This window comes from Hipposideros armiger, unplaced genomic scaffold (genome assembly GCF_001890085.2).
Source record: "Hipposideros armiger isolate ML-2016 unplaced genomic scaffold, ASM189008v1 scaffold_335, whole genome shotgun sequence".
In the NCBI taxonomy this organism is placed as follows: Eukaryota; Metazoa; Chordata; class Mammalia; order Chiroptera; family Hipposideridae; genus Hipposideros; species Hipposideros armiger.
This window is the reverse complement of record NW_017731685.1, coordinates 802259-818500: the sequence shown is the minus strand read 5'-3', so window position 1 is coordinate 818500 and position 16242 is coordinate 802259. Positions and strand designations below refer to the sequence as shown.

Here is a 16242-nt window from a genome sequence, read left to right as displayed (position 1 = left end):
GTCTATCTGAAGTGTACCTGGCGTATAAGATGACCCCCCCACTTGGAGGCATATTTTTCAGGGCCAAAAAATCGTCTTATACGCCGGCAAATACGGTAATCAAACCCTGATTTAGGGTTATAGTCACATATACCTGTATCATCTGGATGAAACCCAGGAGCTCAGGTTTTTTAAACACTGAAACGAATGAGGATAATGGATTATCTGGGTTCACTTGTTATACATTTCTAGAGCAATCAGGGTGTAATTAACCTGTATTTTCATCTTATATGCATGTAGAAAAGCATTTAATGCTTTGCTGTGTCATAAGATCCCCGAACTAAGTTTATCTTCAGATTTTCTTTTATCTTTAAAATCCATTTACTTTTTTTCACCTTATATTAAAATGAAACCACCAGCTCACCTAATTTGGATGTTAAAGGTATACTTTAAAAATATGGTTTTAGCATGAATTCAATTGTAACTGAAGGTGTTCCAGCTCAGGCCAGGATATGAGGACAGATATGTTTGGTGATTTGATTAGAACGGCCCTGTTTGGACAGAAGATGCTATTTCCCACCCCCTGCCAACTTCTAGCAATAACTCCAGTCTGTGCTGTCAATCTTTTCCAGCTTTCACTAGGCTGTTTCTCTTAGATAAGGAATTTCCACTCTATAAACCTGTCAGCTAACCATGATGCTGCTTTATTTTGTTTCTCATTTGTTTCTATAAGCCCACTCACTGTTCCTGAGCTGTCTGTGGTGATTGGTTTAACCTTTATTTTACGGAGTGCTTGTCATAAATCCTGAAAGCCACTTACGGAAGGTTTTGTTGTTTTTTTTGTTGTTTTTTAAAAATTTGTTTCTCAACTTCAATGGACAGGATTCCAAAAGAGGATTTGGAATTGCAGTGTCTGGAGGCAGAGACAACCCCCACTTTGAAAATGGAGAAACATCCATCGTCATTTCTGACGTGCTCCCAGGGGGACCCGCCGATGGGCTGCTTCANTCTGGAGGCAGAGACAACCCCCACTTTGAAAATGGAGAAACATCCATCGTCATTTCTGACGTGCTCCCAGGGGGACCCGCCGATGGGCTGCTTCAGTGAGTGTCCTTGCGTCCCACCCCTGCCAGCCCCACTGGCTGGGCCTAGACAAGGTGCTTTGGGTGGCGTACACTTTTGAAATTAAAAAATAAAAAAGCGCACGCATTCGTGCGTGTGTACGTGTGCATGTGCGTGTGCGTGTGTGTGTGTGTGTGTGTGTGTGTTTGTGTGTGTGTGTACTGGGGTGCCAAAAAAATGTATACACATGACTTGTATTCATTGTTTATCGGTATATATTGAGTATTGCAATTTTAATATGGTTTTTTCCCTTTCTTAAAATGTGTGTATATATATGTATATATATGTGTGTATATATATATATGTATATATACATATATATATATATATTTTTTTTTTTTTGGCACCCTCTGTATATGTTTTCAAGAGGGAATTGAGACCATAACACACCGTGTTTTAACAATCCCAAGCCCTTTGGGAACATCCAAATTTTGGAGGAAAGAGAGCATTCATTTCCACAGGAAGGTTCTGTCACAACTATCACTGCTGGGTTTCGGGACCATATTTGAACGTGGAGTATAACATTGGCATGCTTTTGTTTTTCCCTAATGCCTACCCAACACTTTATATTTGTTGTAATTCATATTCATTAAGAATTTAATGAGGATACTCTGACTTAATGATTGTCTAATTTTGTAAGAGGGATGTGGAAATTTGGAAAACTTATGACATGAAAACACAAGTTTTCCCTGCCAACCTTCTGGTGTGAAGAGATAATGCTATTTGAAAAAAAATGCATGTCTGAGTCCCTCAGCATCATTTCTCAGGGCAGAATCTAAAGTTAATTATATGATTGCCTTGGCCAGATAGCTCCAGAGTTTAGGTTCTATTGACATTTCTAGTCTCTGTGATTCTATCAAAGTTAGTAGTCTTTCATACAGAGACCAAAGTAGAATTTTAAAATGATTTTTGAGATGATATAAAGTTAAGAGTTAGAGTTCTGAGACTTCCAAATTTCTTGAAGAATCTGAGGCAAGCTCTTGACTTTTTCCCATCCAAAACACAAGTGGATATAAATCTTACAGGGGGAGGGGGCAGGGGCGGGTGGTGGTGGTGGTGTTTGTAGACTTCCTGAAGCCCACAGTGCACCCTGGGTAAGGAGGCCTGATAGAGGAATTCATTTGTGCTCAGACCTCTCCCCTGTCAAGTGGCTCCTGGAGGGACCCTGTGGCGTGGGTCCATTTCCCCAGCTGGTTTCTAGTAGACACTCGAAGTGTCAAAAAGTGGGCTGGGTGGCTCCAAACGTTCCTTCCTCAGATCTCAGACTGAATTGACTGATTAAACCTTGGGAGTTATCACACATTAAGCCCTTTAATAAGCATTTCAGATCAATGTATTTGTTCCTAAAGAAACGATTTGCAGTAAACACATGGGAGTTTTTCACATTCCGTCTTAATTGTTTTTCTTTGCAGAGAAAATGATAGGGTGGTCATGGTTAACGGCACCCCCATGGAGGGTGTGCTCCATTCATTTGCTGTTCAGCAGCTGAGAAAAAGCGGGAAGATCGCCTCCATTGTAAGTTTGGGGTTTGTTTTCTGCTTGCCTTCATAGCATTTTGTTTTTAATGCGCCGAAGAAAATTACCACTTGCTTTTCAGCCCTTGACAAAATTACATAATCGAGGGGCCGCTACTTCTTGTACCTTCAGTACTTTAGGAGGGCGATGTAATGGATGATGCAAAGATGTACCGTATTTCCTCACGTGTAAGATGCTCCCATGTATAAGACACACCTTACTTAATTTTGGGGCCCGAAATTTGAAAACAATGTATTACATAAAGTTATTGAACTCAAGTTTTATTCATCATAAAATACATAGAACTCCCCATCACTTGTGGGAAATGCAAGTAAAAACCCCTACAACCACTGTATAAGACGCACCCAGTTTTTAGACCCCAAATTTTTCGAAAAAGGGTGCGTCTTTTACATGGGGAAATACAGTATGTAATTCCTCCCTTCCTCTTCTTTGTCTTTCTCCTAACTTCTTAAGACCAATGATTCTCTTATCTGAGTGAATTTTGCCTTACAAGCCAGGTTAGACAATTTTTTTTTTTTTAAGATTTTTATTGGGGAATTGGGATGGGAACAGCGCTGGGGAATTGGGGGAAGGGGAACAGACAAGTTGCTGTCCTTTTGTTCTTCAGTCTAGTTGTGGAGGACGTTGCTTCACTGGCCCAAGTCAGCACCATCATTGCGCTTTTCCCCGGGCGAGGCAGATCAGTCGCCGACTTCTGGACGGCCGCTCAAGGCGGCTGCTGGCTGCTCACGCTGGCTGCTGGCTACATACAGTAGCCCATGGCAACCCACTGCAGCAGGGGCTGCAGCCTACGCCGGTGACTCACGGCAGCCCAACTCCAGGTTGAGCTGTTGTTCAGCATCTTAGCTGTAGAGGGCAGTGTCACTGCCCTCATATGTGGGATCCGAACTGGGACCCTCTGGCATCCCAAGCCAGCTCTTAACCATCGCTCCACTCGGCCGGCCCTAGACAATTTTTCCCTAGAAGAATTAGCTAGATTGAGAGCAATGGTAAAACAGCATTAATGTAGACAGTAAATGCCAGCTCCAAAACTCATTTGTAAAGACCCAAACGAGATCTGTTATAGCTTCATAAACTAGAGTTTCTTAGGAGATATTAGCAGTCTCTAGCGTTCATTCATGTATTTGCTCACTCATTCACTCAGCAAACATCGGTTGAGCATTGACTATGAGCCAGGGACCGCTTGGCCTTGGAGCAGGTCTGTGCTGCAAGGAGCGTTTACTCCAGTGGGGCAAGTGGACACACAAAATGAGAATTTGGAAGACAGTGGGTTTAAGGGCGGTGCTAATGGATTGCACTGAGTACATGGTATTTCATTTTTTTTCCACTTGTCATTATGAAAAATTTCAAAGAAAAGTTTAAAGATTAATGTAATTAACTATATCTTCTGTTAATATTCTGCCATATTTACTTGATTTTTCTCTCCATATGTGTATGTAAACACATTTTTAGTGAATGAGAGTTCTATCCTTCAGCATGTATCTCTTAAATAAGGACTTTCTTCTACTTAACTCTAATACTATTATCCCATCTAAGAAAATTAACAATAACTGTACAATATCATGTACTATCCAGTCCATATCCTAAGATATCTTTGATAGATTTTTTTTTCTTCCCCATCTAGGATCCAAAGTTCATTCATTGCATGTGGTCCCAATCTTTTTAGTCCCTTTTAGTTCCTCCTAGGAGGGTTCCTCTTTGTCCCTCTTCCCCTACTGGTCTTTTTTTTTTTTTTAGCTGAGCCATCCTGCCACCTGTTGGCAGCTCAGTGGCAGCTCAGCTCGGGCTGGGCATCAAACCAGTGGCCCTGTTGCTCAGAGCTCGTACTCTTGAGCGAGCTCTTAACCAACTGAGCCACTCGGCTGGACCGACTTGTCTTTTTTTTAAATGACATTGACTTGGGAGAATCGAAGCAGTTGTATATAGAAGGTCTTACTTTCTGGATTTTCATTTTTATAACAGTGATTTAAAGCCCCGTGGTGCTTTTCACACGGAGTAGAAGCAGGTTTTGGAGGCACTGTGTTGAGAGCTTTATCATCATTGTCTGATTTTATTGTCAACCGTATGAGGTCTTTCCTGGCCCTGTTTTCCACATGAGGAACCCGAGGCTTACTGAATTGGGACACCCAGTTGTACTGGAAGGAGAACCGAGCTCTTAACCACTGCATTCTCGATGTTTAATTGTGATTGTCCTGCGTCCCCGCTGTGTTTTGGTTAACAGGTGGTCAAGAGGCCCCGGAAGGTCCAGCTGGCCCCGCCGCAGGGCGGCCCTCCTCTCAGTGAGGATGACCGGGCTTTTGAGGTAGTGGACGAGTTTGACGGTAGAAGTGCCCGCAGTGGGTACAGCGAGAGGTACAGTGAGAGGAGCCGGCTCCGCAGCTGGGAGGACAGCCTGGAGAGGGGACGTCCCCACGACCGGCCATGCAGCCGGGAGCGGGACCGGAGCCGCGGCCGGAGCCTGGAGCGGGGTCTGGACCATGATGACTACGGCCGAGCCCGAGGCCGGAGCCTGGAGCGGGGTCTGGACCATGATGACTACGGCCGAGCCCGAGACCGGAGCCGCGGCCGGAGCCTGGAGCGGGGTCTGGACCACGACTATGGCCGAGCCCGAGAGAGCAGCCGTGGCCGGAGTGTTGACCAGGTCTATGATCGGACCTACAGCCCAGAAGCGGAGTACATCCGCAGGGCCCAGCCAGATGCCTGGTACGAGGTGTCCCGGAGCCGCAGCCGCGAGCACCTCCACTCCCGCAGCCCCAGCCCTGAGCCGAGAGGGCGGCCAGACCACCCAGGCCAGCTGGACACGGACAGGCCCATCGGGGTCCTTTTGACGAAAAGCAAAGCACATGAAGGTAGTGATGCTTAATGAAGAAAAAGGACTAGTATAATAATAATAGCTAAGTCTTATATGTCATTTACTATGTGCAAGGACTGACCTAAATGTTTTGCACAGATTAGCTCATTTCATCCTCATCACCACCTTATGTAGTAATGACTCGTATCTTTATTTTATAGACAAGGAAACTGAGGCACAGAAAAGTTCATTGACTTGCACAATGAACTTGCAGAGACTGCAGAAATTCTGCTTTAAACTGCTAGGCCAGTGGCTCTCAAAGCAGCATAAGTGTCACCTGGACACTTGTTAGAAATGCAGATTCTGAGGCCCCCGCCCAGCCACACTGACTCAGAAACACTGGGGTGGGTCCCTGGAGTCTGTGTATTAGCCTCTCCTGGTGAGCCTGGTGCGGCTTAAATTAATGAAAACACAATAGAGGAGAATACTCTAGCTAACCTTGATTGCGTTTTTTGCTCTATGCCAGGGCCTATGCTGAATAGTATCATTTAATGCTCACCAACCCCCTTGTGTGTTAGTAGGAGACTCTATTCCTCTTTTACAGGCGGGAGTATCAAAGTACAGCATAGTTTGGGGTTATGCGTAGTTTGGGGTTATGCGTAGTTTGGGGTTATGCGCATGCGCAAGGCGGGCTCTGGCTCAGGTTAGGTTCCTGGAACACAGAAAGGGGAAGCACCTTGCCTGCACAGCCTGAAGCCAGTAAATGGTGGACTAGAACTCAAACTCCACCTCCTGGAAATAGATGATAGGAAACGAGTAGGTGAATGAGCAGGGCTCTAGAGCCCAGTGTTGACATATTCCTTGCATTGATTCTTGGCTTATGACTTTTTTAATTCCTTGTGAAAATCTTTTATTTCCTTTTGTTCCCTCATGCTCTCCTTCTAAGAGGAAACAAAGGTGAAGCACACTGGAGAATACAAAGGGAAAGACTGACTGCTTTTTAGATTGGGGATTTGCATTTTAAATAGCCCACCTCTGAGGAATGTGCGGTTTAGGAGGTTGAAGGATTCTATAGAATCTGTGTAACCATTTATAATGCCATATTAATTCATCAATCCCCAAGAGCAACAAAACCATTCTGCTCCCAGATTGAAAGGTGGACTGGAGCGAAGTTTTGAGAAAGGTGACTTGGCCCCGAGAGCTCCTTCAGAGGGGTCTTATGCACATTTGCATGGTTTGCACCCCAGGTTCTTGAGTTTCTTAAGGCAATGCTTTTCAAACTTTTCCTCATCTTCTTCCTCCTCTTTCCCTCCTCCCCTTCCTCCTCTTCCTCTCTTTTTCTCCCCCTCCTCCTCCTGTCTCAGTAAGGACCACATCTTGCAAACAATCAAGGATGTATCTACATATAAAGACTTGAGGAGGTTCATGGAATAGTACTTGATGTAATGCATTCTGAGAGGTTCCATTACATTAAATTTAAACACGCTGGTCACAACTCACTAAATTGATTTCAAGACTTACTAAAGGGGTTGTGACCTACAGTTTAAAAAGACATTGTCCTGAGAGACTGCCCAGGTCATGCCTGGTCTTGGTAATACTATCCAGGAAACAAGGGAGCAGTGCCCCTTTGCTGATGCAGCCCTTTACTCTTGGGCCATTTTGCTCCTCAAACTTGGAATTCACTTTAAAAAAGAAAAGGTCTACTTTTTAAAAGATTTTTTTTTTTGCCACCTTTTGCTGAGATTACAGAATAACATAGCTATTACTGGCTAGAGTTGCATACGAATTAATCTTTAAAGAAACATGGCAGTAGGCAAGACCTACATTTGATTAAGAAAAATATGATCCAATTATATGGCCAATTATTATATTTCCTGGGCACCAGATAGCCTCCTGGTAAATGTCTTAGAAGCTGGTCAACTGATTTTTTTTTTTCTTCTTTGAAGAGATGTCCACATACACAACAGTAAATCTGTTTGCAACCTTACAATACAAGTGCAGTTTTTAAGAAAGGAATTGTTGATATATGAGAAAGAAGTCATCACTGGAGCTCTTCTCAGCCTTCTGTCCTGGCCAGTAGGGAATTGTCACCCAGGAAAGATGCTCTGTTACCCTTAATTTCTTGAGTATCAGCTTCCTAAGGAGGTATGGGTGGACCTTAACCCCTTTAATCATTATGGTTAGATCTGATGCTAACTTACTGTAAGTCAATTCATACTTATCTTTAAGCCTACTTCGTAACTTTTCTAAATGGCAGAAAGTTACTTTGTTTCATAATTATAAGATTTTGAAATCTTATAATTTATCCAGCACAGCAATAATACAATTTGAATGTGCCTCTTTTAAAACCTGCTAGGTTGTGGTAGCTTCCTAAAAAAATAATAACCAAAATTTATCTTTAAAATATGTGTTTTTACAAGTTTAATAACTAAAATCAGAATAGCCTGAATAGTATTTAATATATTTTAAAATATACATATTTAGTAAATATGGTGTTTTTTTTCTTTTGAGTAATTCAAAGCCCATAAACCTCCACAGAGCTATGCTGGTTTTAGGTAAATACTTTTTTGTTTTGCCTGGCTTATTTACCCCTTTTCTTCACACACTGAAATCTTTTCAGTGCCAAGCCCCACGCGGTCTAAATTGTTACAGATGGAGGCTATTCTGTGTGCAGTGAAGCGCCTTCCTTAGACAACTGCATTGTCAGTATCACATGGCCTATTAAGATGCACTGAATTGGTTTTTTTTCTCCCCAACATTTTATTTTGAAAAGTGTTAATTTTATAGCAAGCACTTAATATACCTTTTACTTAGTTTTACCAGTTGCCACATTTGTTTTCTTTCTCTTTCCTTTTTTCCTCTTTCTGTAGCCTCCCCCTCTGTTTCCTCCCCACCGCTTCCCTGTCAGTGGTGGTTTGGGACCATTTGAAAGTAAGTTGCAGGCATTGTGACCCTTTACCCCTGAATATTTCATCAGGTACCTCCTGAGGGTAAGAGCATTCTCTTACATAACCATGCCTTTATCCCATTAACATTACTATCCCTTTTAATATATTGTAGTGCAGTTCATTCTGAAGTTGCTCCAAAATAATGTGACCCACCCCACCCTCCACCTTTTCCCCACATTGGATCAAGGATCTAGTGAAGGTTCATGCATTGCATTTGGTTTTTATATCTCTTACTCTACAATAGAACTCCACCTCTTTTGGTCTTTTTTTTTTTTTTTAATGACATTGACTTTTTTGATAATTCCAGGCCAGTTGTCTTACAGAATGTCCCGCATGCAAAATTGCTTTTTCATAAACATTTTTTAAATAGTCGTAATAAAAAACAAACTAAGATTTCTGAACAAGTTGATGAAATATGTGTATGTTTCTGTGTTTGTCTCCTAGAGTATGGCCTCCGGCTCGGGAGTCAGATCTTCATAAAGGAAATGACTAGTACAGGCCTGGCAACCAAAGACGGCAACCTTCACGAAGGGGACATCATTCTCAAGGTGGGCAGACAGGAGTAGAGGACAGTGAGATTCATGCTTGGCCTCACAATCTGCATTTTCACATTCAAGTGCCAATACAGTGAAACTTTGTTGGAATGGGAATCAATAGTAAGACAGAGGCGGGGAAGAGCAGCAGACTGAGAAAATTGTTATCAGAAAAACCAGACTCGGAGGTTTGTTCTAGTTTAATGTCAGTTTTAAAAATGTCTCAAAGAATACCTTTCTTATTCCCTGTTTATTTAAAGTTAAAGTCCTATTCCCTAAACTAAGGGAACATGAGAGGGAGAGTTGGTGGTATATGAATGCTGAATATTTAATAGTTTTTGTAAACCTCTCTGGTCAGGAAACATGTTCCAGCAGTAAACCAAACCATCGTCTTGAGCTTGGAAGTTAAATAAATTAGCAGAGTAACTTAAGTACACTACAGCTCTCTCATGCCTGTATTTGGGATCCAGGCATGCAGGGTTATATTTAATTTAAAGGAGAATCCATTTTTATTCAGTCAGTCATCCTAAAGCCCATGTCTGTGTGAATAGCTGAGCAAAGCCTTTACACTTTTAGAACAGAAAATTGGAAATTTTCTGTTTCGCCGTGAATAGTTGTATTGCATATAACATCACTGTTCTTTACAAACGCAGATAAATGGAACTGTAACTGAGAACATGTCTCTAACGGACGCTCGAAAACTGATAGAAAAGTCAAGAGGAAAACTCCAGCTAGTGGTGTTGAGAGACAGCAAGCAGACGCTCATCAACATCCCATCGTTAAATGACAGCGACTCAGAAATAGAAGGTAAAGAAAGAGGAGGCTGTGAGCTTAGCTGGAAGCAAGGAAACCTGTTGCTTCTGCATTCTTGTCTCTGTTTAGCATAGCCACCAGCCGAGAGTTAAATTTCCATCAAAAACCTCTCTTTTAAACTTTTAATTCCACAAGATAAGTGTTTCATCATTATTTTCTTATTAAAATATCTGTTGAAATTGGGTTTCCCACCTGAAATTCTGGTGTACTTGTGAACTCCCAGTGGTCTCTGATTGGGCCACTGGAAACAAAACTTGTTAATAAAAAAATGTATGTAGGAGCAGTTCAAAGAACTAATTACATACATTGTAAATTGCTTATTTTTGCACTTTCTCATGGTTTTTTAAAAGTAGCAAAAGTAGCCATTAATATTTCCAACAAAGAGAAGACAAGGTGGAGGAGAGCAAGAATGGGTAGACTCTATAATAAAGAATTAGAATGGCTTATATAGCATTTATTGGTTAGCAATCCATGTCACCTCTTCTCTTTTATGCAGCTATCCATTTCTTGAATATGAATTATACATAGGATAACATTTTAACCATACACAAATTACCAATAGACATAATTCATGGTATTTCCTAGTTAACCATCTAGCATTGCCTTTGTGCAGAAAAATTTAGAAAAAATATTAAGTTCTCCAGGTTTAAAACAGATGTTGATTTTTAAAAGAATTGCTTTATAAAACTCAGTTTGACTTCCGTTATATCAAAAGTCGAAACTGGGTTATTGCCCTGAGTGCAGTGCAGGAAAACCAAAGGAGCACAAGAAGTCATCCCAGCACGCTAGGTGCTTAACAGTTTATCTCTTTGCTATTCAAAGTGTGGTGCTCAGCCCACCAGCAGCATCTGGGAGCTTGATAGAGCCCTGAGTCTCAGGCGCCCACCCCCACCCCCTACCCCGAACAACTGCATTCTAACAAGAGTCCAGGTGATTTGTATGTGCATTGACATCTGAGAAACCCTGACCTGTGTGGTAAAAATAAGTGTGTACATATATGGCCCAGTAATTGAATTTTGACTCTTCAGTAGCAGCTCTGATGGGAAGTGTAATGAAAGAGGAATGTAAAAATCTGTATTTGGCTTCCTCTTTATTAATTAATACTGTTCTCTTCAAACGATCAGATTTTTTTCAGTTCAGGAAGACTATTAGGCTAATAGCACATTTACTGCCTGCCTCTCTTCCGTTTCCCGTGTTTCCTACCCAGAGAATAGGATACTTTCTGGTACAGGTCTTAAATATTTCATTAAAAAGTCTTTTCTTATTTTTAAAACCAGATATCTCGGAAATAGAGTCAAACCAATCGTTTTCTCCAGAGGAGAGGCGGCAGCAGTATTCCGATTATGATTATCATTCCTCAAATGAAAAACTGAAGGAAAGGCCAAAGTAAGACCCTGTGTATTTTCTCCTTGCACACGTCACTGTGCGTGTACACACGTACATATTTGCGAACCTGCTACCTTATGTGATATTAACATGACGTGTGCTTAAGTTCAAGAGAGGACATGCAGGGCAGATGGTCCAGGATGGGTGCCACACCCACTCCCTTTAAGTCCACGGGGGACATTGCAGCTGCTGTGGGCGCAGAGACCAGCAAGGAACCCAGGTACCAAGAGGAAGCCCCAGGTGAGGCTCATTTTAAACAATCGCGTTCAAAGTTTCTGCTTCATAAATCCAGAGGGTGGCTGGAAGGAGAGAGAAATTGTAAAAAAAAAAACAGTCATTGTCAAACATGGAAGAGGAATTCCTGTCTCTCTCTCATCATAGTGAAAAAATAGAAAGATTAATAGCCCTTCCTGTATGCCTACAGATAGATCAGATTTTGTTATGTTTGATTAGTTGTGGTCCTTTTGTTTCCTATACCTTATCTTACCCTTGAGCTGTTTCTGCTCACAGCACTCTGACACCAAATGTGTCACCCAACTACCAATTCTCGAATTCTCCAGGCACTAAGTGGATGTCCTACAATTCAACTCTGTTCTGACACTGACCACCTGGAGTTGGTGCAGACCCCACAGGTTAAGGGCTTTGTCCCATAAGATGCCCCTACTTCAGATGCCAGTCACAAGTCCCAGGTTATCACCTTTACCTCTGACCAACAGCTTTAAACCGGGACTTCCCATGGGCCGCCACCACTGCTATGAACCATTTGTTAGAAAGGTTCACAGAACTGAGAAAAGCACTTCACTTACTATTACTGGTTTTTTATAAAGGATACAGCTCAGGAACAGCCAAGTAGAAGAGATGCATAGGGCAAGATATGGGGAAGGACCGTGGGGCTTCCATGCCCTCTTCTGGTGTGTCACCCCCCTAGTACCTCCATGTGTTCACCAACCCTGAAGCAATCGAACCCCATAGTTTTATGGGTTTTTATGGAGGCTTTGTCGTGTGCATGATGAATTATTTACTCAGTCTCCGGCCCCTCCCCCCTCCCTGGATGATGGGCAGGTAGGCTGAAAGTTCCAAGCTTCTAACCATGGTTTGCCCGTTCTGATGACCAGCCCCTACCCTGAGGCTATCCAGGAGCCCACAGGAATCATCTGTTTAGAACAAAGGACTGTCCTATCATCTGGAAAATTCCAAGGGATGTAGGAACCCTGTGTCAAAGACCAAATATCAGAGCAAAAGATACTCCTGACCCTCCTGGCACCCAGAAATTATGGGGATTTTTAGGACTTTTGTTTCAGAAACTGGGAGCAAAGACCAAATATATATTTTTTTATTGTGTCACAGTCACATTTTGTCATATTTGAAGTCTTTTTATCTCCCACCTCTGATCTTAACCCCACCCCCTAACCGTTCCCCTATCGCCCTAAACTTATCAGCATGATTTTGCATGCATAAGTATCTACCCTTGGAAAGAGCATTATTATGTGGTTTTTTAGGTATGAAAAATGCTATCTTCTTGGACATATGATTATGCACCTTGTTTGTTGGAGGTTCATTTCTCCTTTCAGTTATTTTGAGAAACCATTGGCACCTGCTAATGTCTTAATATTAAACTTTGCTTTAAAGACTTACTTTTGATGTTTGATGTGATGACATATATGTAGCATAAGGTACAGATTCAAATTTTTGGTGGGTTTGTGAGATTTATATTTTGAAACAAACAAACAAACTTCTTTTAGTCCAGGTTGATAATGACGGGTGCTTTTTAATCCATAGCTCCTCAACCAAAACCAGTGCCGAGAACTTTTCTTCGTCCTAGTCCTGAAGATGAAGCCATATACGGGTATGTGTTTCAGTCTTTCTTTTTTTCCCCCCTTTCTTTCTCCACACAGCTCTATCTCCTTAACTGAAATCCAGAAGAATGGTGTTTTGTTTTGTTTTTTAAACTAAAGATGGTGATTTTGCTTATAATCAGGCACCTTTAACCAACCCCTATTACAAGTAGTTATTGGAAAGAGAAATCATTTGTAGGAAGTGTAAAATGTAGAAGTGGGTAAAGTTTGTGATGTTTGCTTTGTCTGCTTTGTCATTTACCTGGTTTCTTCTCCAGAATGTGATTCTGAATATCTGAGTTTCCCAGGTCAATAACTCCCAGATAGGGGAAGTACTCCTTAAGTATGGTGTCTCTTGTCAGGGCAGCCGTGACATGGTGGTCTCAGTGAGTGGGAGAAGAAAGTGACGCAGTGCTCTGCACTTGACACTGAGAACCCCTGGTTCAGTGGAGGTCAAGAGTAGTAGCTCCTGGATTAGCCTCTGGCTTTCTGGACCCAGGCTGTGTGTCCATTCAAGAGCCCTGGGGTGGCGCAGGCTTTCCTTTGGAAGAATCCCAAACTGGGAGTTGGGTGACCTCGATTTTAGCCCTAATCCTGCCCTTTCTTTGCTTTCTAATCTCGAATGAGCCCACGTAAACTTTCTGTATTTCTACTTCTTCTCCAGTAAAGTGGGCCTGTTATATCCATCTTACAGTCCCAAGGAGGATAAATTATAGATTACATGGGAAAAAGGAAAGAGTCTTAAACTGTAAATCACCCTATAGTTAGAAGAAATTAAATCTCTCATGGGCTAATGTTGGTCCCCCTTGACAAAAATAATCTTCCATATTTCTTTTCTGCAATTGAAACCATTGCAGCCCCAATACCAAAATGGTGAGGTTCAAGAAGGGAGACAGCGTGGGCCTTCGATTGGCTGGTGGCAATGACGTTGGGATATTTGTGGCTGGCATTCAGGAGGGTACCTCGGCAGAGCAAGAAGGCCTTCAAGAAGGGGACCAGATTCTAAAGGTAAGGAAAGCCTAGCCCTGTTTCTAGAAGTTACTGGGAAAGAGTGGGGTCTTCTGGGGGCTCTTACATAAGGAGGGTGGACATAGGGAGGCTCGTGAAAATAGATCAGCTGCAGGTTTGTTGAAGCCCAGCATCAAGGTCTCTGTTTCCCTAAAATGAGGTCTTGTTTCCTGAGTCCTGGAACCCAAAACTCACTGCTACGTCTGTGGGAATTTATGTAATGTGCAACACCCTTGCTAAGATTTTTGTTAGTTTGATTAACAAAAAAATTGAGACTGTTTAACTAAAGGTCTAGGAGGAAGATCTTTCAAAAGATCTTGCTAATGTTTGTTTTTTCATTGATTCTCCTGCCTGGTTGTCACTTCTAAAGGCAGTGTACTGTAATTGAACAAAAGTAGGTGTTGGCACCAGACCTTCTGATTCGATCGCATCCCAGCCGCTCATTAGCTCTGTGACCCTGGCTCAGCCTTTGAGACTCGGGTTTCTATATCTGTTCATTGGGGATAAGAATACCCGCCTTGCAGGGACCCTGGGAAGATTAGAATTGATAGCCCTCACAAGGCGCCTAGCGGAGTATGAAGGTCAATGTCACTTTATTTTTCCCCATTGGAACATAATAAGTCGCTGACATTCAATATGTTATTTACATCTAAAATTGTCCAAGAGGGGGAAATCTTGGTTAATCACATATTGGTACTTTTTAAAGGTACTTTATATATGTTTGTTTGTATCATCTGTTGGTTTTCAAAAAATGATAACCAATTCAGCTTTGACATTTTATGAGATACGTGTGATGTGTTTTCCATTGACTTCAGAATAAACGTAAAGAATGTCAGGTACCTTGTGGCTGTACAAATATAGACCACTAGGAAAGTGTCCTCCCTGGAATTTCTGCTTCTGTGAACTAGCATTTCTTATGTAGGAGTGACTAGGTAGTCTGGTAAGAGCATCGACGCTCAAAGGAAAGGGAATAAAACGCTGTAGAATTCCTGAGGAAACAGGCAGCCGAGCAGAAGCAGGCGGCCCTCTTCCTTCCTGGCTCGGGGCCCGTCGCAGTGGTTCAGATTTCATTTCTGGAGCAGGTGAAGGGCAAACCCTGATCACGAGCTTTGCTGAAGCTTTGCGGTGACATTCTAGACCCCCTTTGGCTCTGGTCAGGATCCTAGAAGCCTAAGTGTACCTGAGTGAACCTCGTGGTACCACATGATCCTAGGAAACACCACTTACCAAGTGCTACCGATAAGAATCCCATCCGAGTGCCAGCTCATACCAATTTACTCTTGGGCTGATGCCCAAGAAGCAAAAGCATGTTTTCTAACGAGTGTGGGGCCATAGGAAATCAGTTAGGAATTTGGAAGCCTTTGCTCATGAAAGTTCAAGAATAAAATACTTTTGTACCCTGGGGGGAAAAGGATTTTCTGAATTTCCATGAAAAAAAAAAAAAAGAGAATTCACCTAGGGGCTTGACAGCTTGACCTCTCTAGAAGTTGTTGAAGACGGGGAGAGTCGCTTTCACAGCTAGAAGTTATGGTACACAGTGCTTATATTTCAGAAAATGTCTTGTTTCCTATTATCCCCTGGTGACAAGGAAGAAACTTGGGGATCTGGCTTCTTTGGCAGTAATCCCATCTGAAGGTCAGGCAGTGGTCCTCATTCTTGGTTGTGAATAAATTTTCTGTTGACTGCAAAAGGAGCCATCAGGTCTACAAAGGAGTGAAAACGATAGAGCTCATCGGCTGGGGCAGAGAAGCTTTTGCAGTCATAAGCGTAGCTGATACAGAATCCACTGCAGGCTCACAGCAGACATGGTAGCCCCTGCAGACTACTAAATAGATAATGAAAGAGGATATTTATTGGCGAGGACTGGACAACCTAACCTTCAAGTATCGAAGTGCTGTCCTGGCCTTTTTTCACTTTAATTTGTTTCAGCAAATTAACTCTTTTATGGCCAAATTGTATGTACCTGGTGAACTGTGTACACTAGTTCTATACTAACCCCTCTTTTTCTGTCGCGGGTTTTATAAGTGCGGCTCTTTTGTCAAGGTGACAGCCTGAGATGTGGAAGCAAAACACGAGCGTGCTGTGGCAGAATATGTGCCCTATAAGTAACAGAAATAGACATGCTTTTGTGCTTGGCTTTGCGATCTCTTTGCTTGCTATTTATCTGGTGTGGTTGTCATTTCTCTTTCAGAAACTTTTAGGGCAGCGGTTCTCAACCTTCCTAATGCCGCGACCCCTTAATACAGTTCCTCATGTTGTGGTGACCCCCAACCATAAAATTATTTTCGTTG

General features: G+C 42.3%; 1 protein-coding gene across 1 annotated transcript in view; it reads left to right on the top strand.

Moving 5' to 3' along the window:
* The window catches only part of TJP2 (tight junction protein 2), a 119525-nt gene that overhangs the window by 66177 nt on the left and 37106 nt on the right, over positions 1–16242 (top strand). Inside the window, exons 4-12 of the mRNA XM_019661087.1 lie at positions 862–986; positions 2514–2616; positions 4859–5486; positions 8821–8924; positions 9563–9716; positions 11000–11108; positions 11215–11348; positions 12888–12954; positions 13801–13951. Of these exons, the coding sequence (XP_019516632.1) occupies positions 862–986; positions 2514–2616; positions 4859–5486; positions 8821–8924; positions 9563–9716; positions 11000–11108; positions 11215–11348; positions 12888–12954; positions 13801–13951 (1575 nt within the window). The remainder of the gene's footprint in view (positions 1–861; positions 987–2513; positions 2617–4858; positions 5487–8820; positions 8925–9562; positions 9717–10999; positions 11109–11214; positions 11349–12887; positions 12955–13800; positions 13952–16242) is intronic.